The 25,865-nt window shown below is 40.6% G+C and overlaps 1 protein-coding gene across 4 annotated transcripts in view; it reads right to left on the bottom strand.

The window, feature by feature from the left end:
• Positions 1 to 25,647, bottom strand: part of etv1 (ETS variant transcription factor 1) — a gene marked incomplete at both ends in the record, with an annotated part of 28,163 nt that extends 2,516 nt beyond the window's left edge. Inside the window, 11 exons of one of the 4 annotated variants that reach the window (XM_080472389.1) lie at positions 1,394 to 1,563; positions 1,672 to 1,740; positions 1,861 to 1,929; positions 5,989 to 6,236; positions 6,991 to 7,179; positions 8,945 to 9,074; positions 18,457 to 18,510; positions 24,143 to 24,190; positions 24,527 to 24,617; positions 25,175 to 25,280; positions 25,578 to 25,647. In XM_080472389.1, the coding sequence (XP_080328515.1) occupies positions 1,394 to 1,563; positions 1,672 to 1,740; positions 1,861 to 1,929; positions 5,989 to 6,236; positions 6,991 to 7,179; positions 8,945 to 9,074; positions 18,457 to 18,510; positions 24,143 to 24,190; positions 24,527 to 24,617; positions 25,175 to 25,219 (1,113 nt within the window). Of the gene's footprint in view, positions 1 to 1,393; positions 1,564 to 1,671; positions 1,741 to 1,860; positions 1,930 to 5,988; positions 6,237 to 6,990; positions 7,180 to 8,944; positions 9,075 to 18,456; positions 18,511 to 23,394; positions 23,456 to 24,142; positions 24,191 to 24,526; positions 24,618 to 25,174; positions 25,281 to 25,577 lie in introns of those variants that run through there. The other 3 variants (XM_080472390.1, XM_080472392.1, XM_080472391.1) reach the window with 3 other exon arrangements.
• Positions 25,648 to 25,865: the final 218 nt, after the last annotated feature.

Raw genomic sequence — 25,865 nt, 5'->3', positions numbered from 1 at the left:
CCCGACACCATCGGGCCGCGTGGACCTCTGCCAGGTACTCCTCTATCTCCCCCTTTCTGCAGCGCCGACCCCCCCACACCCACCCCCACCCTCCAGCGACAGTGACTGAGCCCCACTGTGTGTGATGTGGACACACACACACACACACACACACACACACACACACACACACACACACACACACACACACACACACACACACACACACACACACACACACACACACACACACACACACACAGCCTCTGTTTTCATTTCAAACGGCCCAACTGCCAACATGGGTTATATTTTTAGGAATATGTCCCGTGAAATATTTAGCAGGGAAGGGGTCAGACTGGGGAGTGCAGAATAAAGCTATGAGATACTGGAGGGAGGCCGTGTTTGATTTGTCTCGATTCAACTGTTGAACTGCCTGTTCATCCGCTGCCAACAAGCTGATTTAGCTGAAAATTTATATTTTTGATCTCTCTCAAACAAATAAGTTCCTAATTGAATCTTTTTGGCTTGTTTTTAATAGTTTTATCTATCTGGTTAGGTGCAAATGTGACAGAAAATAATGAAAAACTTGCTTACCAAGTCAAAAACGATGTTTTCAAGTGGCTTACTTTGTATTATCAATGCAAATATTACAGAAGAATGCAATAACACACAAAAGCAGATCAATTATCTGTTAGATTTGGTGTTTTTTTTGTCTCAACATGTCTCATTTACTGTATTTTATGACAGATAATCATGATAAATACAGACTAATTTATGATTTAAACTAAATATACATTTGTTTCGAGCAAATTTTCGGCTAAATATAATGAAAATGTGATGAAAGCCGATTAAAATCATGAAAAAAGCTTAAGTGCAAACTAACAGGCATTATGGTTGCAGGCCTTTATGTAAGGACCCACCAACCCAATTACCACTCTTAACGTAAAAGCTACAATCCACAATCTTGCAAACATTAGAGACATTAGAAGAGCAATAAATAGCGTTTGTTCATCCACGCTCTGCAAATTCAAAACAACTAAATTTCAAATATTAAATAAAAGTGTGACCAATCCAAAAAAATGCAGGGTCAAATATTGAAGTTACGTTATTATGTAGATCAAATCTCAAGGGGAAAAAGACAATGTCATGTACGGACCGTTAACGCAACACCCAACAACATTCTCACGTATGACAAGTTCACAGAATATCTTGTGGCTCTTTCTGGGCTCGTTTCGTGTCCGACTGACGGCAAGTTCCACGAAAACAAAATGAGCCACTTAGCATAGCGTATTAAAACACATTTACTTGATGTGTGTTGGCTGATCGTCCACATCCTCATTAGAAAAACACAATATAGATGCAAAACAGACAGACGAAAGCAGAGAAGGGACTATGCCGGATGTGCTCTGCTCACCTCTTCTGGCTCGATGAGCTTGAACTCCATGCCGCGGCCGGTCCAGGCGATGAAGTGGGAGTTGGACGGGTCATCCAGCAGAGCCACCAGGAACTGCCAGAGCTGCAGCGAGCCTCTGCGCTGGTACGACGGGCCCTCGCGGTACAGGCCGGACTCCTGCTTGATGTCACCTGCAGAGCAAGAGAGATCAACGGATGATGAGCGATCAATCTGTTCATTTTGACTGCCCCAGTTGTTTTTTTTTCTTTTCTTTTACATGGATCTCAGGAAAGACTTACCTTCGACCTTCTCGGGCACCACGCAGGTATCGTCGTAGAAGTGTCGGGCCACTTTGTCAAACATACAACCTGGAAGACAGGACAGAAAACAGGAGATTTGATGCAATGTTCAGGAAAAATCCCAGGATCCCATCCCCGGCAAACCCCCACCCCGCCCCTAAAAACATCCCCATGTGACATCGGAGGTACCTTCAGTCCGGTTAGCGTGAGCCAGATAGCCGTCTTGCCGTAGGTAGACAGAGTGGCAGCTAGGCACTTCTGCTGAAAGGCAGGCAAGAACGAGAGTGGGTGTTAAAGGGCCCGAAGGCAGCATTAAGAACACGATCTCGGTTATCTGAGAGCAGTCAGAGCCTGTTCACTCAATGCACCACTGGCTCTGATTAAAGGAAAAAGGCCCTCCGGGGTCGGCGCTGCGGCGGCAGCTCGCAGCCAGGGGCAGCGCTCTCCACATCACACCGCCGATGCACGCCGCGAGCGTCTCCACTCGGAGGGAGATTCGCTACCGAGTGAAACATGGTGTAAGTTTTGTGAGGAGCCCCCGAGACGACGCCTCCACGCACGTTTTCACATCGGAGCTAAACGGACCTGCAGGTGTTGGTTTCTTTCATGTTTTCACTGAATGCTCTGCAGCTGCCTGCGACGTTCGCCAAGACACCAAGGACATATCTTCTCAATCTCTTGGTGAAACAACCTTTTTTCTTTCGGTTAATCTCACTGGTTTGACTCCCCTACCCTTTCTTAGTGTTGTTGAATTATTCAACACCCTTTTGTGAACTTAATTTTTCACTTGTGTGGACATGAAAAGTCACACAAAAAACCCCCAACCTATTATAAGGCATTTACTTGTCGTAAAATCAGTATTAAAGAGTCAAAATGATCTAAAACAGACTTATTTCCCAATTTTTCTTAAATAATCTGTTTACTGGCCGATATCTTCAAACAGTTTTATACTGATATGACCATATTTAACACTGGGGGTTCCCAACCTGGAGTCCAGATAAAAAAAACAACAAAAAAAACACTTTCCTGGTTCTGCTTTTGTATGTTTGTGTCTGAGTGTGTCCGCCTGGTTTGGCTTTATTATGATGTTATGTCAAATGAAAGATAGGAGAAAAGGGGGTTGCGGCTTTTTCTACCGAGGCGATAAGTTAGAAAGCAAACTGCAATACACAACCGATTCCTACTGTGAAAGAATTAATGAACAAAAAGACCTTTAATGTGAATTATTAGACACTTGTTTCCCTACTACCTTGTGTCAAAGGCAGAAATCGTCGTCTGTCTCCATCATCAGTCTTTTCCTTCTTGCTAAGTCACTTTCCCACTGTGCTCGTCATGTCATGTGAAGTCTTGCTCAGTGTCTCGCTGCACCAGTTCCTCCTCCATATCAAGTCGAATTATACTGTTCTTATTACCTGTTTTTTTTTTTTTTTAAAGGTAACATCATCACTATATGGTGGTGTAGCGGTTTGACTCTGGGCTTTAGGGCCTCCTTGTTCATGCAGTTAAAGTTGAAAGGTGACTCTAAATTGCCCACAAGTGTTCATGTCCGTGTGTTTGCCCTGTGATGGAGAGGCGACCTCATCCAGGCCTCGTCCTTCCCGCTTGGACCGACTCCAGCCCCATAATGACCCAGTGGGCATAGCAGCGAAGAAGACTGATGCCTTTCATCCATCCTCAGTTTGGGAACAACAGGAAATGGTGAGTAAATGACCAAATGTGGTCAATATATTGTGAAGGCAGGAAGTGGGCGGGGCTTAGGTGAAAGAAAGTGAAGTCAACTTCCTGACCTATGTGAGGTGACGAGTGAGGCCATCAGACAGGCCTTTTTGTTGGCTGATTTTGACTATCCCGCATCTTGATTTTGCGCATACTTAACATTTTTCTGTGTGCCTGCCTCTTTAAGAGAGAAGCGAGTCGCAAATATGAAATTGTCCGGGTTTTAACAGTTCTTCAAACAGTTTTGTATTCCTTCATTTGAAGCCGGGTGAGATCCAAGCACATATGGACACGACGTCTTGACCAACTGGATGCATTGCAATTTGTGGGGACTTTGCATCAGAAAAAGCAGTTTCACATTCATGATTCAAGAATAATCACTTTCTCTTCCATGTTGCTATTCCCAAACGTTGTTCTTAAACATATTTCTCCAGAACATTTTAACTTCAAAGTTTTATTTATTACACATCAAATGAAATCATACAAATCAAAAACAAAGCAGCTGAAAATTCATTCATTCATTCATTTTCTTCCGCTTATCCGTTTCCGGGTCGCGGGGGTGACAGTCTGAGCACCGTCACCCAGATCACAATGCACCATTTAAGAACCTTCCTGCAGGTGGTGAGCCCACGGGAAGGTGGCGCCCGGCGTGGGACACGAACCCACTACCCTGAGATTGTGAGTCTCATGCTCTACCAACTGAGCCAGCCGGGGCAGCTGAAAATACTTAAAAAAATCTTAAAATTAAATTTTTTTATTTTATTTTTATTAGAGGCTCGTAGTAGATGTTGTTTATGATTTGTAACAAGCGTGAAAACCGATTACATCTTTTACTGATATTCAGATGCAGGTAATTAAACTCAACAATATTAGACTACTTTGTGTAATTTATTTATAGAAACAACTTCATGAGTTTTATTTTATTATTATGTTTTCATCATAAATAATCAACATTTTCCCATTCCATTAAAACCTTTAATTGTCCATTTGCCTGTCTTTGCTTTCCAGTGAAGACTGTTTATCTGAACCTTCCACACCAACAGGAGAGACGCTGCGATCAAAAGCGACCCGGACAGATTACCGAGCCAATGTCCGATAAACAGACTGAGGCCCTTCATTTAGGGCCCATAAACATTTCTCTGAGCTTCATCAAAGTAATGGGCTTGTAGAGGAAATTGCTGCTAATGGAATTACCAGCTCCCCTCCCATCCTTTCCAACAGGCCTGCTCCAGTCAACATGCTCCGCTGTGACGGCTAATAAATCCACTGTGATGATCCATCTTAGATATACGGCGCAGGACACAAGATGGCAAGACCAATCGGTGCTTCGACAAATCATCAAACATGTCAAATGAGACATTTCCGAAAGCAATTCCACTTAATATTTTTGCTATTTGTCAAGCAAATCTATGGGAGATTACGTGCGTCATTGAAAACTTTGATAACAGTTTACAGGTACACAATGTAAGATTTAAGTAATGCCACATTTGTCCTGCTGGTGGCAGTAATGAGTCTCTGTCTGAACTTTAGCAGTTTGCTGTTACAGTAGTCGTTTCCTAGTCAAATCTCAGTTGTTAATCTTTCCAGAGTCTGTTGTTTTTTTCTATTGGCGTTTTCTTGAACTGAATAAAGCAATTTGATGTGGTGTGACTCGCTGCACCACCTTGTGGTAAAAATTGGCTTTACATGTCTGTTCACTTAGTTCAATTTTGGAAATGTGAAACAATATACTCTTTAAAGTTTCTATCATATATAGATCAGTGTTATACAGTAAGTTTGCTGAAGTACTCTAAAGACGTAACATTGAACTGAATAGTTTGCGATTGTGCCATATTTTGTTCAAAGTGATTAATTAGGACATTAAATATCAACTACAACAGATTAAGTCACGATGCAGATCACAGTAACACTTGTAAACCACCGCCTCGTAACAACTCAGTGTCCGGTGAGAAATAAGGACGATTTTGAACTGAATGTCAAGTCTCACAGTTGAGAATATATTAAAAACAAGATTAATCCTGCTGGTAAAAAGTAATAAAATGCATGTGATTGTAGCTGTACTGAACTTCCGGTTAAAAAAAACAACAACAAAAAAACAAGCGACTTGCAGTAAAAGAGTCGTGAAAACGGCTGCCAGTGTTTCCCTTGAACCGGTTGCTTTTCCCCCTGACTGGTCACACAGACTCTCCTGGGTCATCTCTGTCTCTCTGTCGCCTTGTGAATGAACCTGACGAATGTTCATTCATGTCCTGATGTAGCCTCGGGCTCCACAGAGGCGCCGTGATTAGGTCTCTTCACTGTCTAACCGAAGGGAGCGGACATGCGTGGGAGGGCGGATTCTGGACGGTGACCAGGCACTGCCCCCCCACCCCACCCCACCCCTTTTCTATTAGAGCGCCACAGGAAATGGCAAACAGCACAGACACCCGGTCCAACCAGATCCCCGGCCCTAATAATGGGCAAACTCAATAAACACCAACCCCCTCCTTCCATCCCTAAAATGACAATGCTTGGAAAGCTAAAAAAAAAAAAGGAAAGAAAAAGAAACAGTTTTTCTTTTCTACTTATCAGAGGAGGGTAACAGAAGTGAAGGGAACTCACCTGAGTCGTAGGTGAAGTCCCTCGGCTCCTGCTTGATCATCATGCCGCCCGGGTACGCGTGGGGCAGCGGTGCTCCCATCATGGTCGGGTGTTCGAAGAGCGGGTCGGGGTACTCCTGCTTGAAGCCTTGAGGAGGGAAGGGGATGTTGGGCTCCGACATCTGCCTGTGGTAGATGGGCCGGCCGTCCCGAGCCATCGTCGGAGGGGAGGGGAACGAGTGGCACGGCTCCGAGAGCTGACGGCGAAACCTGAGAGGGGCGGGCAAGTCGGATTCACCGTGAAGTGGGGAAAAAGTACCGGTGTGATGACGGACGAACAAAGTCAAGGAGACAGACTTGAACCCATCGATGTGTCAACATGGAGTCCACCCCAGAAGGTTTTCTTCACCAATCACACTGATGCACCAGATGACAAACATCGACATCAAAGAAGTAGACACTCTATTAACTGCTGGAGTGTGTTTATTGTTGCCGCCATATTGGATGAGGACCCGTTTTGCCTCCATTTTTTGAGGAAGGTCTTTATGCACTTAAAGAAAAATCATAACCCAGTAAATTTTCAACACATTTGGTGAAACACAACGTTAAATTGTTGATAAACACTGTGGTAAAGAAATGTGTCAGTAACAGCTGACAGAACCAGCACCGTATCTATCTTAATCAAGTGATTTAATATGAAAAGCCCCATTTTGAATGTAAGAAAGCACCCTGAATCCAAGTGACATTTGTGTCCTGTGTGACAAAGTAAACTGTGTGAAAGTCTGTTGAAAATTCAGAGAGTTGGGATTATTTGATTTGTGTAAAGATCTCCTGCTTCAATAGAAGTGAATGCACTGGAGACGAAGATGATCCTCATCCAAGATGGCGGCGACAGTGAACACACTCCGTAAACTTAAGGTGTCTACTTACACTATGTCTTTGTATTTTAATGCGTCTAATGCATCGGTATAACATTTTTTTTTCCCCCCACGTCTTTTACATGGAGCCGACGGAGTGGCCCTACCTGTGGTCCATGGAGTAGGCGATGTCAGGGAGGGGCTGCGACGGCGGTACGTGGGCGTAGGTCCGGTCGGGTTTGGGCGTCGGGGCCGCCGTGGGGGAGCCATGGTGAAGGGGGGACACGGGGGTGCTACAGGGGGGCGTCACTGGGCTGGAGGGCTTCATTCCTGCTGGCTGCTTCTGCTCATAGGCACTGTGGAAACCATAAGAAAAGAGGGGGTCAAAAAGCAGTTTTTAATCACTGAAAACCAACAAAAACAAGCAAAAGGGATTAATTTATGTTAAAAATAATCTTATCTGTTTTTATAAGTGTTCTATATTTTACCCTACTTTACATAACTGAATTAGCAAAACAGACTTTTAACTGTTTCTCTTTAATAAGCTTTATTGAGCCACGTTAGCACATTATTGGTCAGATATCTCAATTTATTCCAAAAAATAGAATAAAAATCTACTTATTGTATCTCAATTTGATATTTTACCACATGCTCACTATTTTTCTTTGTTTTGTGTGAAACTGACTTTAAATTAGCAAGTTTTTAAATACTAGGGAGACAAACAAAAGTCTAATATTGTTTTATAGTACATACGTTAACAGTTTGGCATTGTTTTATGTTTACAAAAAGCTTTTTTTCTGACAAGCATTTGCACAGGATGCTGCGAGTATCAAACATGTCGTACTATTACTATAACATGACTTTCCCTTAGTCAGTGTTAGAGTACCATGCATTTTAAATAGCAAAAATATAGTTTTTACCAGAAAAATTGTATACGAATTGTACACTTTGCACTTTATATTGGCATCTTTTAAATAGAAGAGCGTAATATAGTTATAAATTTGTACAGGGGGTAAGACAGCAAGCAGTATTTGGTTTCCCATCTGAATCTGAGCTGATGCCAGCAGGCAAGCAAATAAATCATAAATCATCTCCAGAAGGCTTTCTGCATGCAACATCATTATACCAACCTACAAACACAGAAATTACAGTCCAAACAAGCAATACACGAGTCCTGTTAGTGTTAATTTAACGTGGAAAAGAGGAAATTCAACTGCAAATTTATTTTTGGCACTAACAGAAAAATGTCTTACTGTGACGATACATTTAAAAATTATTCAGGATAAATGCCAGTATTGATGTCCAGTGGCTTTTAATTTGAAAATAAAGCTGTATATTGTGTCAAACTAAAATGTTTTTGTATTATTAGAATATACAGACACATATTTTGATTAAATAGCTCTAAAGAAATAACAGTTTTTAATCTGCCCTATAGGACAGTTTTTTTTTTTTTGTTGTTGAAGTCGGTTTCCCATTGGGAGCTGTTTCACACAGTGAACTCAATCTATACCTTGTGTATGACTGTGAAACTAACTTCAATAAAATGACTTCAAATAAAATTTTGTTGAAAGACATGTGTATAATAATATATAACCAATAATAATTTGGGTAATTTTAAACATATTAAAGTCAATACAGTAAAAACTTGCCGACAGTGTAAAAACATAACATTTTGCCAATAATTGAATTATTACTTAATCGAAGTCACAATAAAAAACAATGAAACTATAAAAACTACAGCCAATAACATAACAGCATTTTTTCTTTTTTAACAGTCTGCTTCTCTAATATAGGTATAATGGATGGAGTCTTTATGAGGAGACATACGTTTCAGGTACATCTTACAATTATGATCGTTTTAGGCTTTATTACATTTAAAATGTTTAAAATTATTATCCGATTGGTCAGTATTAAATTATTGGTTGCTACAGACATGCAAGCACATCTATTCATATGCCCTTTATTGCCATTAAGCCATTAAATGTTATTTTCTGGAACAAATTGATCTATTTGATATTTTTTTTTTTTTTCACGTTTGGATTCTGGAGTTTTGGACTATTTAGTCTGCGCGTTTGTAAAAGGCGTGCGTGTTTGGAGTCGGTGCTGCAGGCCGAGGCCCACCTGATGCTGTACGGGCACTTCTCTCCATACTGGAGCTTGAAGGGCCGCTCCTGACTGCAGTTGGAGCTCAGCTCTGAACACGGGCTGTGGAGCTCCCGCTTGATCTTCAGCTGCAGTCCGTGGAAAGCCACTAGGACACAGAGGTAGATAGAGAGAGAGAGAGAGAGAGAGAGAGGGAGGGAGGTAGAGAGAGAGAGACAGAGAGAGAGAGAGACGGAGTGAGACACCGAGCAGGAACCGTCCCGCCTCCACACATCAACCAGCTTTAAACCAGAATGAGAGCAGAAACAGACGAGGTTTTGTTTTCAGAGCTCAGCGTTTCTTGTTGAGCACAGGGGTTATTTTTAGCAAATACGCTCCGGAAAAAAAAACAAAAAAACGTTCATACTCTCACTCAACCCAGAAACTGATCAAATTCATCAATAGAGTTTTCTTCCGAACAAATCTCCTGTGAGGAAAATGTAATAACGTAAAATAAAAGGCATTAAAAAAAATAAAACCTTGTGTAATCTGCCGCCATATTAAGTTTCAAATCTCCAACATTCACACACATTTAGAGAGGCTGCATGTATTCATGGCGACTCCATTATCAACGACACAACATGCAACTACAAACAACATTTGACCCTATAAATAGAATTACAGTCAAACTGCAGGATGTGCAACACGTGAGTGCGAATGCCTCTTTTTCCAGGACAACCTTAACTTTCAAGGACAGTTATGAAGTAAAATGACTCGTAAATGACCGGGCTCAGCTGTTTTACAGGACTTATGTTCTGTTTTTAAAGGACACACCTAGAAACGGATCAGCGAGTCAACTTGCTTGTGTACTGACGTCGTATGATAATTGATTTTTCTGCTGATTAGTACACATTTTCCAATATTTTCCATGGATTTGCAACGCCAGTGCCATTTGATCAATACTTTCTCTTTTCCAGGCATGCTTTCACTGACCCAACAACTGGATGTGGACGAGAATATTTAACTGACCCTCTTATAGCTTGACTTGATTCAGAGGTCATGACTGTAACTGTCATAAAATACACTGAATGTTCAGAATATTCTCTAAGATTTATTCCACTTTCAACACATTATATCATAGAAATGTTTAATAGTTAAGGTTTGTTTTGCCGGTTTTGCGTCAGAAGGTCACCGTAAATGACTTAGCTTTGTGTTTTATATAATGCTATTAAAGCAATACAACAAAAAACCAAAAAATAGGACAGTGATTCAGTCTGCTTGGTGCTGATTTTGGATTTTTTTTACTATTATTTTCCATACAATTGCAAGAAATATATGAAAGGAGCTGATGAATATATAACCCTGTTATAAACAAGATTTATATTGATTTCATGACTGCAAAACATTCAGAAAAGTGAATTTATACCACTTTTCCCAAGATGATCCTCCAATAAATTGCAGTTCAAACTCATTTCAATCCAGGAGCAACATATAATCTAATATAGGAGCAAAAGCTACTTTTATGGGAAGTAATCCAGTCTATGTCATCTTATTAAACGTTACACCTTGTAATGTGATCCTGCGGGCCGGACTGGACTCTCAGTTTGAGTCCAGATGGCAAAGATATATATTAGAAAGAGATTTGACTTTATTCACCCTGTAGAAGAAGCGTAGACGTCGATGAGCATTAAAATACACTGACGGGCTTTTCACTGGGAAACTGCATTGTAATGCAGGGGATCAGTATCAGGGTATCAATGGGCAACAAATGAAGATAAACTGAAGTTATGAGGCTCTTTCAGGAGGACTTGTCTCCGACGTCCCACGAAGGACTCACTTCGTCTCATTTGTTGGGAAAACATCTTTCTTCCCGCTGCTGAAATCTGACAACAGTAAAACGGAGAGTGCGGCGAGCTGCTTTCAGCTTGCTGTCAATACGCTCCAGACGACAATAACTGGCCTCATTGATCCGAGGAGGGAGCTCGCTCTCTCTCTCTCTCTCTCTCTCTGATTAACATCCCATCATCTCCAGTCATGATCAACGCTAATCCGATTGACCGCGCCTCGGACTGCACCCTCGGGCGGAGCGAGGTTCTGCGTCGACGTCACCGCGCGGCGAGGCCGGCGCACCGCCGGGGGATCGACCAATGATTGGCTCTAAACTTATGAATGGAGAGCCGATGTCCGTTAACCAAGGAAGCTAAACTTTCACACTAAATACAAACTAAAAATATTTCCGCATAGTTTTTCCCATAACGTTATTTCTTTTGCTGGTAATTTAGCAAACTTTCCTTATATATATATATATATATATATATATATATATATATATATATATTTATTTTTTTTTTTAACGGCTCCTGAAATACACTCAAATCTGTTGGATTATTCATTTTTCATCCTATTTGAGGATACAAATACTTTCAAATGAAAAAGACTTGAACTTCTTTTTTTTTTTATTATAAAATTCTACAAATACTTATTTTTACTTGTTTTATAGTTACATTTTTAAAAGGGACAATTTTATAATAGTATCTATACGTTTTCTATTGACTAGTTTTTCCAATTACTGTCTTGGACTTTTTAAGGTAAAAAGTTAAAGTAGCGGGACGTTTGGAACGGAGGGAGAAAGTCTGTCAACTCAAGTGTCAACAAACATTTTGACATCAAGCGAGTCGAGAGACAAAACTCTGTGGGATTATCTTTCATTTACTTCTCCTGAGAGACACGAGGCTTCAAAAAAAGCAAACTTACAAATGGAAACTTGCATTTTAATTCATTCAAACTGGTTGATTTAACTTTATATGCATTTGTTTTTAGAGGTAAATTCAAACAACAAGAAGCGATGAAGTTCATCATCTCTCAATCTTGTCGAAGACCAGTTTAAATCTGGAGGAATAATATTTCTCTTTCACTCTACTTCAGAGACACATGCCTTCACATTTCCATATTTTCAAACAGAAGGACTAGAACTTGTTTTTTTTTAAATAAAATTATGCAGATTGTTTAGTTCACATTGTTTATAGTGCATTTTTTTGAATGAAGATTTGTATCAAAGTCCATTTTACACAATTTTTCTTCAATTATTCCTATGATGAGACTCAAATCTATGGGATTATTTCTCTTTTACTTCCACACGAGGGGCACATGCCTTCGAATGAAGACATTTCCAGAGAGAACAGACTAAATCCTAAATAGACTAAAAGCTAATTTTTCAATTAATAGTATGTGAAGCGTTTTTTTTTTTAATGAGAGCATTTTGAAACCATTACAAATTAAAGAGGTTTTTCTTCATTTGATAGTTTATGAATAAACAACTTTGTCTTTCAATAACAGCTTAAAGATGTATTTTTTTTTTAATTTATAATATTTAAATAGTTGTTTTATCTCTTTTTTGTTAAAAATAAATAAAAACAATTTTAAGTACAGTTCACAGAGTTTACTATCTATGGAATTATTCCTCTTTCTCCACGAGAGTACCAAATAGCTTTGTATTTGCAAACCTTTGAGTAAAGTTACACTCAAACCGGTTTTAAATCTACATGAATGGCTTCTACACTGTTCTTTAGAGGAAGTCTTGCATATGTGGGCAGAAATAGAGGTCAGAGTCTATTAACTTCCAGTGTGACTTAATATTCACACGTTTGATGGGCGAAGGGACTCAAATCTGGATTATCTACCTTTTATAATCCACAGGCGGGAGGCTCCGGGGAGCTGGGGATGGTTTTATTTGGGGGGCGGGGGGGGGGGGTATTTTCTCACGGCTGACTGACAGCTGCCGTACAAGCAGGGGTCGATCTGCCAACACCCCACCCAACATACATCCAACCCCCCCCCTCCCGGGCCCCAGGCCACGTGGGCCCCCGGCATGACAGACCTCGGGGGTTGTTTCGCAGCCCCTCGAGGGGGCCTGACCTTTCCGGGTCATCGATCGGAGGTCAAACAGACACTTCCTGAGGGGAGACCTTTGACGACAGCGACACGGCTGAGTCTTGTTAGGAGTCAAAACAACGCCTCGGCTTGGCCTGTCCGCATCAACGCCGCAGCCACTTTGACCACGAGTCACCGGCCATGTTCCTCCCTCAGCTCACGGGTCCTTCATCGCGCTACGATCGACTGCAGGAGCCGCAGCAGCCATTAACAATAGCTGCACGAGTGCTGCAGCACAGCGCCTTAATTTAGAAATGGAAATGTCACAATAGATTTCGTCAGTGGGGTGCCAAGGTACACAAATCAATAGCGAGGGCATCGCCTCTGACGAAAACAGAGACTTCCTTTTTAGTCCAGAATGTCATGCCCATCACCGCTTGATTGCTCTCATTATCTACATATTGATTAACTGAGGCGGTAGGCTGTTTAAAAGAAGAAGCAGTTAGAACAATTACTGGCTCTATTGTCAATGCAAATGTTTTTGGGTTTTTCTTCCTTTTCCCTGCACTTGACTTAAACCCTTCTGCAATTTTCTTTGGTATTTGCTGCACAGAATATAAGAAAACAATAAGCATTTAAGATCCCCCCCCCCACACACTTTGGTCTAATACTTCAATTTGTTTGCCAATGCGTTGGCTGTACGATTAAAACGAGAAAGAAAAAAAAAAAGTCTTGGCCTCGATTGTTGTGCTGCTCTCAGGTACAAATTGTGCGTTTTGGCAGATCCGAAGCCGACGTTTGGCAGGTAGTTCTCCGGTCCATTCATGAAAAAATACAGGTCTTTTGGCACCAGCGAAAAACCCTCCATTCCATTTTCACCTACTGTAGGTGCTCGCCTTTGCTGTTAAATGATGGCGGCTCGGATCTGCTGGTAACGTGTGGCCTCATTTTACACCTCCTCTCCTCCTTCGTTCCCTGCTAAGTTATGCTAATGGTAAGCATCTGTGTTGGAGTTTGGAGACAAAGAAATCCTCTCCTTCTCCTCCTCCAGCCCGAGGACACTTTCGCTCCGAGGCCGCTCACATGCTGCTTCGGCGCTGCGCTGATGGAGAGTGCGAAGTTGACATTGAGGGCAAAAAGTGCCACCGCTTCTCGGGAGCCGTGCAGAATCTAAATCCATCGCGATGCACGTGAAAAACTCAACAACAACGAAAAACAACACCCACTTTTACGGTCCGATCTTTTTGAACTACAGTTAACCGTCAACATTCAAGTGCTTCGTTTTATTCTGCTTTGCGGTTTCACTAAACTAAGCGTCTTATTCTTCACCAATGAGCCTGAAACAAACATATTTCTTCCGTCTCATTTGGTTCAGTCTTCTAAAAAAATTTTTTTCAGCTGATTCATTCTTTTCACTTAACAACAGAGGAGATTCTCTGAGTCTTAAAACTTGATGTTTCATGCTAACAGTTAGCAGCATGCTAACAATCTTACATCTTATCTCGACTTTTGACTAAAACTGACAACAATGAACGTTAAGTAAACTAAATATCTTAATCTTCATGCAAAAAAACGCATCTTTAATACAGAAGCTTTCTTATTCTTTCAGTCGTAATGTGAAATAAATTTTTTTTAACTATCACCTGCTATGGCTTTAAGATAATCTTAAAATGATCCTTCTGTGCTAATGCTACCACCTAATGTTACATTACATTTGATAGCTATGCTTGAAGTTCGGCTAATGTGAAAAAAAAACCACCTTAAAAATGATCATGGTATATTTTAGGATCAAAATGACCACTTTTCATCAAAATAATAACACTAATCTACAGGCTAGCCTACTACATTAGCTGGGTAGCTCACAGCTTTGCAACTTCAGGGATTCATAATGTTCGTAAAGTAAATTTAACCGTTCTTGATATGGTAAAATGTCTTAAAAATTACTTGGAACTGCAAATACTTTGCAGATAAAATGTTTTACCCTGAAATAAAACCATTCTCACTGGGTCCACCACTTTCTTTGTCGGACCATAATGAATAAAGCTTTTTCATGAACATCTATCAGTATTCATAAATGCTCCTCAAAGAATAAAATATCACTCTTTGGGCACCAATGGGCAACAGTGCGATTCACTTTAGTGACACTTTATAGCATTTCAGCTTTAACTGCAGCTCGCAGAAAAAGTATGTTTGTCTCTAGGATGTTTCCTACAAAGGCATTAGTACAACATCGATTTGTCTTTGGTCTTTTCAAGAGAGGAAAAATATAATTATCCATCTTGTGAAGTCTTGTAAGCTCCACCTTCGCTCAACCTCGTCTCGTCTACAACTTCTCGTCACTCCATGCACCTTCTCCACCGTCCCCCTCTCTTCTCGGCTCAGTGAAACCCATATGGGAGAGCTGCCGGCTGGGACGCCTGCTCGAGCGCCCAACCACGGTGCCCTCAACCCCCCCCGCCATCTGTTAGTGCCCCTCCAGTCTGCTGCGGCTTTGCCAACAGGACATTTCAGATGGTCAGCAGTCTCCTGCCACCGCGGCCACCCACCCCGGCTACCTCTGAAGGACAACAGGACAGTCCTGGTGACCTCTGGTTCTCCCAAACAAACGCTCAATCACACCGATCCAGGGTTTGATGCTGATTCTGTTGGACTCATCAACTCATACAGCTGCTTTTATAAAAAAAAAAAAATACTTTGACTCAAAACTATAGCTGTAAATGAAGAAAATAAATGTCTTCAGAGGATACAAGTTTAAATTTACTGCACAATTAGTATTAGAGGATTTTGCACCGACAGTTATTTGGTCCAAAAGTGTGAAAATATAAAAAATATGTAAAAAAAAAATTCACTTGTGTTGGAGCCACAGTGAATCAAAATACTGTTTGAAGGTAGATTTTGAGAGCAAACACCAGACATTCTTATTTAAAACACCTATTAATGAATATATATATACTGAAAGAAAATGATTCAGGTTGAAATAATCAGGCTGCAACTGCAACTTTAATCGTAAATATTTGCCTTTTTAGAAGAAATATGATGTATAAAAGCTACATTGTGTATACATTTTTCACATTCAAGAAGATTTCAAGACAGTGAATCCAACCACACCACACTCCAGACCACCAACACAAACTTGCGTTAATATTTCAGGGTCACACGGCGTAAAAGGAAAATCCATGTTTTCACTTATACTCACTGTGATGCCATCAGCAGGCAATAAATCTTTTTGATTCATTCTAAAATTAAGCTTTGCCATTAAAATAAAGATGGTTTCTTTTTTGTTCATATCTCAGATTCCTAACATCTGCCTGTAGAGAGATGTGATAGTGAGATGAAATTGAATAAATATCAAGAGATATGAATTCAGATTTGCTGCACTAATAAGCAATTAGGATTTTGCATGAACGTTGTAGCTCAAGCAGGGTGGTCGTTAGGTGTGAAATGTCCAAAATGTCAATTTTATTGAACTTTTTTTGATCTCTACTAAGATTAAATATTATTTAAGGCAGCTTCCAGAAGCAATAAAATCTATTGTTTTAAAAGTATTTTAAACACAGGGAACCCTTAAAATTGTTATTAAAACTCAATAATCAACAAAAATGCAATTTAACTTGAAAAAATAGGCCGATAGTTATACTAACTTCTACATTAATGGTAAAAATGTGTATCCCCCCCCCCCCCCCCCCCCACACACACACTTTTTCTACTACCTACAAGAAAGTTCACTTCTCTGAGATCCAACTGAAGACGTACATGTGATGGGAAAAATACCAAAACCAGCCGGGTAGGAGCTTGTGTAAAATACGAGAAAGAGCACTGCGTATTAGAAGAACAATCCCAAAGCATAACAATGTTATCGCACATGACGCGTAAACCCAATATCATGCAGCCATAGAGTAAAACCTCTCCACACGCAGACCAGACAAAACATGTCCAATAAAAATCTAAATAAAACCCAACTGTCCTCTCACGAGCATTAATACGAACTCTAAACTCAACAATTAACTGTGAAATCAGACGATTGGCTCTAAACGCACATAATTAACTCAAAAATTGCACGATTGTTGCTAAAACTCTAAATTCTAAATTGGTACAATTAACTTGAAACTCTCATGATTAACTCTAGAAATAACACGATTAACTCTAAGCTCGCATGATTAACTCTAAGCCCGTACAATTAACTCGAAACACACACAAGTAAATTTTTAAATCACATGATTAGATCTAAACTCACATGACTAACTGTAAACTCAACATTTAACTATTGACTCATGCAATTAACTCAAAAGTCACACGATTATTTCTAAACTGGCCTGAATTCTGACTGGGACTTTAAGTGTAATTGTTTTTTTTTCCCCCAGAAATTGTTCAGAAAACCAGTAATTTAATCTGTTTTTAAATCTAGATGATAAAATATTATCGGTTGGATTATTTCAGGGTCACACATGGTTAAATAACCTACTCTTATCTCATCGTCCATCACTGAATCTTTTAATTTACTGAATATACGTGACATTTTCTTTTGTTTCAGAGCTTGTCTGTTTGTTTTTTTTAAATAATCTTTGACGCTGAATCCTAACTTCTGCCTCTTCTTCAGCTTTGTTTCCAGGTTAAAGGGCGTTGAGGACACAGAGGACCTGCAGGTTGTTTTCTCTCGCTCTCTCTCTTTTTTTTTTTTCATTTTCAGTTCATTTTGGCTCCTCTGAAAGACATGTGCTTGCTCCGAGTCCCACTGAGCTCCACTCACTCAATTTCTGTCCCCACCTTGGCACTACTTCCTCCAGGATCGGACCAAGTGCCAAGTCACCAGTCACAACGTGTGCAAAAGAACCACCAGGCACAACCAGGTGAAGAAGCACCTTATGTGCACCGCACCTCACGTTCGAAGATGTTTTCAAACTTTCAGGAAGTATTTTTGAAACCGAATCTCTTAATTTTATCGATAAAAAAAAAAAAAAAAAAGGAGGACAAAAACAACCTGTGTTTTCTTTCATGCTGTAAAATCCCCAGTGAGGATTAGGCCAACCATCCTTCAACCGAAGAGGAGAAAATGTAGTCGTAACTAATATCACGCCGCCAGATTTAGAAAAATGTAGCCACACCGGATGGTTCGGCACAAAAAGCACTTCTGAGGAAAGGTCGGGGAGGAACACTTTTTTTTTTTTTTTTTTTAAAGATTTGATTTAAAAAAAAAAAAAAAAGAAAAAAGAAATTGGGAAAAACAGCTGTCAATTTACAAGCCGGGGAGTTAAAAATATCACTTCAAAAAAAAAAAAATCAGCCACAATATTTTGATGTCTCCTTATGCAAATAAGTCACAGTGCTATAATATCTCAGAGGTTCATGAGGGGGAGACAGATTGAGAGGGAGAGACCCCCCCCCCCCCCGCCCGCCCCTCTCTTCCTCGTCTTCCTCACCCACCTTGCACCTGTCTGCAGACCCGCAAGACTGCTGCAGCCCTCCAGAGAGCACAGTGCAAGCAAGAGGTGAGGCTACTGAGAGACGTGGAAAATTACACACACACACACACACATAAACACACACACACACACACACACACACACACACACACACACACACACACACACACACACACACACAAAGTACAAACACACCGAGCAAAGAGAAAAGAAACACCACAGATGTTCACACACAAAAGAAATAAAGGGTCTCTTACTCACAGTTTTCAGTCTGGAAGTCTGGAACAAACTGCTCGTCATTGTCGGGAACTTGAGCTAAACACAGGAAAGAAGAAGAACAAGAAGAAGAAGAGAAAGAAGAAGAAAGGAGGTGATTGTTTTTGATGTTGATGGACAACACAGCGCCCAACTCCCCCCACCCCCACCACCACCATCCTGGAGCAAACAGTCTCCGGGGACGTTAGTTTGCCCCATTCGCAGCGTTGTTCGCCTCTGCTGTCAGCCCAAGAACACGAAAAATGTGTTTTACAAGAAAAGAAAAAAAAAATCCAAAAAGAAGTAGTTCGGTTTTTACTTTTTTCCCCCTTATTCGTTGGTAATGTTTCATTTTGAATAACTGAAAGGTTATAAAAGGACACTGGTTTGTGTTGTTTGTATGAGTTTACGTCTTATTTATAAAGTTATTATTATGCAATTATTATTCATGCTATGGATTAACTAACCCATCCTTGAATATAGAAAAAACCTGATAAATCAATTATAATGAGAACACATATTTGCATATATTTATCTATTCTTGGCCATCCTGGATATCCAGGCACATCTTAAAAAAAGAAATATCAGTATAGAGAAGAAAAAAATCTGATTTTAGGAAATTATTTTAGTTTTTCATGGATTCTTAGCTCAGGAAAACAACTAAAAATGCTGTAAATATATCAAATTATATGTATTTAAAGTCTAATCTGTTTCAAACTATTAAATTATGGGAAACAAAATGTTTTAAAGTGTGGAAAGTTATTTGAAAAGCATTGTGTGAATTCAGCGTGATTATTTTTTGATAGTTGATCGGACACACAAACAAATTCCATGATTTTCTTCTTTTAAATTCTGTCCACTTCACTTGCTGCTCTGACATGAATTTCACTCGTTAAACCAGGAAAACCATCACGGTAAAACCTGTTTGGGCCCAAATGAACACCATTAGTTGGAAAAAAAAAAAAAAAAGAGGAAACATGAATCAAACTAGTGTTTAATATCATTATTTCCTTTACTGGTGGTTAAATCTGCTTTATGTGACATCAAATAGCAAAAAAAAAAAGTGTTTGAAACACCAGAAATAAATAGAAAATGTGATGCAATCAATGCTGTGATCAGTGGGTTTTTTTTTTGGTTTTTTTTTAATAAAGATAATAAAAGCAGTGAAGTTTTCTAACAAAGTCCAGTGTGACAGAGAGACCCTGCCCTTCTTCAGGTGACCGTCCACCTCCCCAGTCCACTTCCTGAGGTCGCCTCGTCCATTGACTGCCCGGCAGCCTCGCCTCTCGCTCTTTGCCAGCAGCCAAACACCCATTGTTAACCGCATCTAATTGGCTTCCTCCCCACTGCTGGATCCACCTGTACCTACCGAGTCAGGTCTGTTCCGGCCCCCTTTCCAAAGCCTCACCTGCGCCTCAAAACGCCCCTGCACTCGCCACTAATGCTCAGATAATGAAGCCCGCTCCCCTCCAGCCCCAATTACTTTATATCGCCTTATATTTACGGCTCGCCACGTTCCCCGTCAGCCTCCACCCTCGCCAGCAAATGGCACAAAAAAAAAAAAAAGAGAGATTTAAATGTGTCATTAGCACGTCTATTTATACACACAATGAGGTGGATCCTCATTATCACGAGATCAGTGGCGTGCCTTGACATGTCTGGAGATCATCACAAAAAAAAAAAAAAAAAAAATAGAGGCTGATTTTCCATTTTTGTCGCTCCTGATGTGGTCAGGGTCGTTTTATTCTTCCTTCACAAGAGGTGTGAATTGAGGGGAGTAAACAATTAACAGACAGGGAGGAGAAATCTCGGCGTGTTTACAGAAAGATGTCAAGCGGGTGAAGAGAGCAAACAAAGACGTGGAGGGGAATCGAGTGCAGCGAAAGCTTTCAGGGAGGCAGGTTGGCTGAGCTCACGCTTGTAATCGCATAAAAATATCAACCGGATCTTATTGTCACGAGGAGCTGCGTTCTGCATAGCGTGGGACCTGTGTGCTCCTAAAACGGTCATACCCTCAAATTCTGAATAATACGTTAGAAATACATGGGCTCAAAGACAAGTTTAACCCTGAAAGGTCATCAGTAATAACTCATAATGCCTTTATTGTGAAATTAAAAAAACAACAACAAACACTATTTGCCAGATTTACACAACCATAAACTTTCACACAGAAACAACAAAAGAGAATAAATTAGATTTTAACAAAGGACAAGATATTTTATTTCATGTTTGGTACTATGTGTATGAATCGTGTGTAGTAGGAGTACAGATTAAGCTTAATTAAGTAATGAGCTTTTTTTTTTTTTTTTAAGACAGGTTTTAATTTAGCTCCACCTTTACAATGTTTTAAAAGAAGTCTTGGATGTACATGCTTTTTTTAACCCTTCATTGGGCAAATGGCTATATTACCTCACAAATATATAGTTATGATTTGATAAATAAGAAATATGGGACACATGCTTGAATGGTCATGACAAACATTGAGTTATGATAGTGTCATTTTTAATCACAGTGTGCATCAAATGCTTCTCAAAAGTCAGATTTATCGTGTTTTTTTGGAAATAATATAGTGAGAAAGTGCTTTATTGTGTGTTTCCAATCTTTTCTAGTGATCTTGAAGTAAATATGTCTAATCTAGATGATTTTGAATTCTGGAAATGGTTGAATATGTGTAATTTTTTTTTCAGTTCGTGATTTAAATGTGCTGATTTCAAAGTGTCAAAGCCTTTTGTCACACTAGGTTTTCAATCTGTGATGCTCTTATATAGTCTGGCAAAGGTTAAAGAGGTCATAAGAGAACACAAGTAAGGATATGTTATGAATACGTGGCTTTACAGATAAGTCCTGAGATGATAACTCAAGTTGAAACCTTGGAAAGTCCTCATCCTAACCTGCCAAAGTAGCACAACAATGAAAAACGCAGGTCACAAGCTGTTTTCTTTTTTTTTTGCACAAACTTGGAAAGCGACACCGAGATGAGAAATGGGGAGTACAAAAAAAAGAAAGAAAGAAAGAAAGCAGCAGTGTTTCTGCGTCTAAAAGGAAGTTTGAGGATGGATGAGTCACCGGCCTCAGACTGTGAATGAGCCAGCTGATCTCTGCAACAAACTCCTGTGGAGAACGGCAGAGCTGGAAATCTGCCGCCATTCACAAAAAAAAAAATGTAAAAAAAAAAAACAAAAACTGGAAGGACGCTGAGAGGATATAAAAAGAAAGGTTGTAAAAGGTTGAAAAAAAAAAAAAAGACCCGCGAGGTCAGAAACTATCAGACGAGCTTGTGACTTCATTTTAAGCAAATTTCCTCTTTTGCCTGCACTGATTTACAAGACAAATGATGGTATCTGCACCAGAATTTAACAGATAAATCAGCGGGCTAACAAAGTTAAAGCAAAAAAAAAAAAAAAAGAAAGAAGAAGAAACTTAATTAAATCCTGAGGTAAAGGCTTTTTATTTTTTTTTAATCCTGGATTGAGTGGAGCCTTACAGGTGCCTGCAGAAGGAGGGTTGTGGTGGTTTCAGGGGCTCAGATATACACCTGTCATTGACAAACCTCCCGACCTCTCAGTCTCGCCAGTCGGAAATTCAGTCTGTCGCTCATAATTCGTCCCCTTGTTCCAATTACCTGAACTAATAAATCTCCGAAAGGAGAAGGTATTTCTTTTTGCCCCTAATGGACAGGAAGTCATTCATTAAATCTACAATCCTGAAGCGCACATCAGCACATCGATCCACGACAGGCAGAAATGTAATCTTTAACAGTAATACCTTATCAGCTGCCGTCTCTTTTCTCACTTTGAGATGCTGAAATATTAAAATCATGTCTTATTCTTTTTACACACCCTGCGGTGCGCGCGTGTGTGTGTGTGAGAGTGTGTGTGTGTGTGTGTGTGTGCCGCGACGCCTCCTCACACCTCGCTGCTGCTGCTGCTGCTGCTCAGGAGTCGGTTCAACTCCTCCAATCTCAGTTTCAAAGAATACTTCTCATTTTTTAAGAGCGTTGGATTGCACTGCGAGCGCTTTTCAAATGTGTTAAAGAATAGATGGGCCCATAAATGATTGAGTCTTTTTTTTTTTCTTTACGGCTGTGTGAAGGGCGCAAAGTGAAAATTTCCCTCCACACTTTCCCAGTGGATGTATTAGGACTCAATCTTTTGTTGGAGGAAAAAAAAAAAAAAAAAAAGTATTAAAGTTGATTCAGTTAGATTGCACACTTTAGAGTTCCGCTTTAAGACTGAAGTTATGGCTATACGACGTGTGCGCGGCTCAAAAATGACATGGAGTGTTTTACTGCGCAAAGAAAACCAACAAAAGAGGAAAAAAAAAAACTCTGCAATCACAAACTGCCACATGTTGGACTTCAATAAAACTGCAATAAAAGCTAAATATTAAAGCCTCAGTGACGTGCAAGCGTTTACATTTAACCGTATTTCAACTCAACACACACGACAAAGACTTGATCGTTCAACAAATCTTTGATAAATCTGAATTTCTACCTTTATTGTTCAAATTTAAGCAACTTTAAATGTTAAAAAAAACCTGCTTTTTCTGAGTAAAACATACAAATCAAATCAGTTGAAGTGCAGCGAAGACGCTGCCTTTCCTTGTCACAAAGTAATTGACCAATTCTTCAGTTTAAAACACTGAATTTGTTGTAGTTTTCTCATGCAAACTACTTTAACCCCCTTCTTTTTTTTTTTACTGCTTTTACATCCCAACAGCAGTTAAAAAAAAAAAAACAGACTCAAATAGTCTAACCTGTTTCACTTTATACACGAAACTCCCCCTTTTTTTTTCTCCTCCCGATTCAACAACTTTCTGATTTCATGCAACACCGAGGCGAGTTACGTCTCGGTGACATTTGAATAAAAGAAGTGCGACATGCAGGCATGCACATCCAAACACAGCCAAAACAAAAACACGACGGACAAACAAATCACCACTGACCAAAACTTCGGTGCTGCAGACACGGTGGGAAAAGGACGCTGGCGCTTAAATCCTGAAGCATCACGTCTCAGTTAGACCACAATGAGCAAGTCTTGCCATCAGAGAGAGGAAAAAAAAAAAAAAAAAAAAAAAATGGATGGATGTTTAACAGAAAAAAAATGTTTCTCTGAGAGTTTGGAAGTTTGTGAGGAAAAAAAAAAAATCATAGATCCATTTCTCTCTCTTTTTTTTTTTTTTGCAGCCAGGGAATGAAATGGAAGAAGAGAAGGTAGATGGTGCAGCTGGAGGAGATAGAGAGGTGTGCTGAGAGGTAGTAGAGAGAGAGAGAGCGAGGGGGGAGGGAGGGAAGGAGGGAGAGAGCGAGCTGGTAGGCTACAGCAGAGTGCTGGTGGAGGTAGTGGTGGCGGCTGGCGTGCAGCGCGTTAGCTCCTGCCAAAAGCAGAAGAGACAGTGAGCGTCGGAGAGCCTTCTCCTGGTAATTTGTGATGACACTCTCTGGGTAGAGCCTCCTCGGTCTCCCTCAAGACCCCTCGCTCACAGTCTCTAATGTATGCATGACACACAAGGTGCCTCTTCCACACAGGCTTTTAATTGGACTGCGACGCGAGGCATGTAACTCCAGGCAGCTTTATTCTCCCTCCTCCACCTCCTCCTCCACCACCTCCCCTTCCTCCCCAACAACCTCCTATCCATTTTTACCCATCTCTCTCCTCCTTTTTCCTTTTTTCCCCAATTTTAAAACACTCACCTTCTGCCAGCCAAGTCTCTTGCAGCTGACTGAGGTCCTGGAAAAGCTCTGAATGAAAGAGGTGGGGAGAAAGCAAAGCAGAGGTTTGAAAGCAGTTTAAAAACAAAAAAACAAAAAAAAAAAACAACAGTCAAAGCCCAGGAGAAGCATCAGAAACAACCGACTTCATTATGGCAGCCATTGGAGCTCAGTGGGCATGTGTGCAGCTAATAACAAGTCAATTTGTGTCTCTGACCACTGACAGAGGCTTGTGAGGATCATCACAGGCCGCTGTGCTGTAATTGAGATTCTGTAGTTAGCAGCACAGGTGGCCGCAAACCAATTGAATTTTGCTAAATGTTTAGGAGCCGTGAAATTAACTTCTGCCTCTGTCCTGCCGCCTACCTTCAGTGTCCAGAGCCAGGTCGGACTTAATGAATTTTCTCTTTCTGTCATTTGCCGGCCTCTCGCAGCTCGTTGTCTTTTCTAGCAGCTTCTGCAAAAAAAAAAAAAAAAAAGAGAGAGAAAGAAAGAAAGAAAAACAACAAATCAATGTTTTTAACTCACTGGAGCAGTAATTCTGTTCTTGACTGCTGCACACGTGAAACAGCAAATGAATGAGCAGCTCATTGATGCTTCACACACTTCTAAAGCCTGACCCATGCAACAAGAAAAAAAGCAAAGGGGTGGGGGTGCTTTCACATATCAGACATAATTAACAAGTGGTAACATGGTGCATGAGCAATAACACGGTGTAAAGTGGGGAGCACCTTGTTTGGCTGTTTATCTTTGATGATTAGATAAAAACCTAAATGGTCCCTGAGGGAGAAACGCGGGTTGGCAACAGTAGAGACAAAGACGGAGAATAGAACAAACAGAAGGAATTAAAAGAGCAGAACAGATCTGCACAATAAGAGAAGACATTAGAGATGATGGGGGAGACAGACAAACAAATATGAAGCATCATCATCATCATCTGTGATGAGAGTTGGGAAGTGGGAGACAGCACACACACGGATTTAGTCTGAACTTTTTTTTTTTTTTCCCACCCACTTTGGAGGTACAGTGAGGCACTTGCTGGTCGTGAAATCCATTCATTCTGCTGAGTTGTGGCTTCAAGCGAGGAGGAATCAGTGTCCACGCTCCCGTCCCGGTCACTCTGAAATAAAATAAAAAAAACAAATGCGCACAAAGTTCAGAGATTTGTAGGAGGCTTACAAGTTTAGAATTGCAGACCTAATGATAAATAAGCAGTGGCGAGGAAACAATGTGTTGTTTTTAAGCCTGAGACGATCGATTAGACGCACATGAACGCCGTAAAAGTTGAGTTTACAATCTGCACGTTTCGTGCGTAAAAGCGCAGCGCGCAGAACTAGAACGCGCCCCAAAAAAATCGTTGTATTAAAATTAACTGAAGGAGGATATTTATTATTTATCTTAAAGTACGGGTATTTACCTTGCGAGCTCACGCTACTTCCTCCTTCTTCCGCGTGCAGAGCGCCAGAGAGCGGCTGCAGGAGCTCCACACTCGGTCCCCGGCTGCTGCCTGCGCGTCTCCCCGCTCACTGTGTCGCTGGAGCGGCTTGGCATCGCCTCCCGACGGGGCCTCCCATGGAAACAAGCCGCACTCCGCTTCCTATTGGTTGTCAATGCCTTTCACTGGATCAGATTGCTGGCAGTCAATCACGCGCGGCTGCAGGCTGCAAAAAAAACGGCCGGAGTCAATGACAACATTGTCATCACG

Source organism: Lipophrys pholis, assembly GCF_963383615.2.
Source record: "Lipophrys pholis genome assembly, chromosome: 9".
Classification (NCBI taxonomy): Eukaryota; Metazoa; Chordata; class Actinopteri; order Blenniiformes; family Blenniidae; genus Lipophrys; species Lipophrys pholis.
The sequence above is the reverse complement of the archived record's forward strand: the minus strand, read 5'-3'. Positions and strand labels throughout refer to the sequence as shown.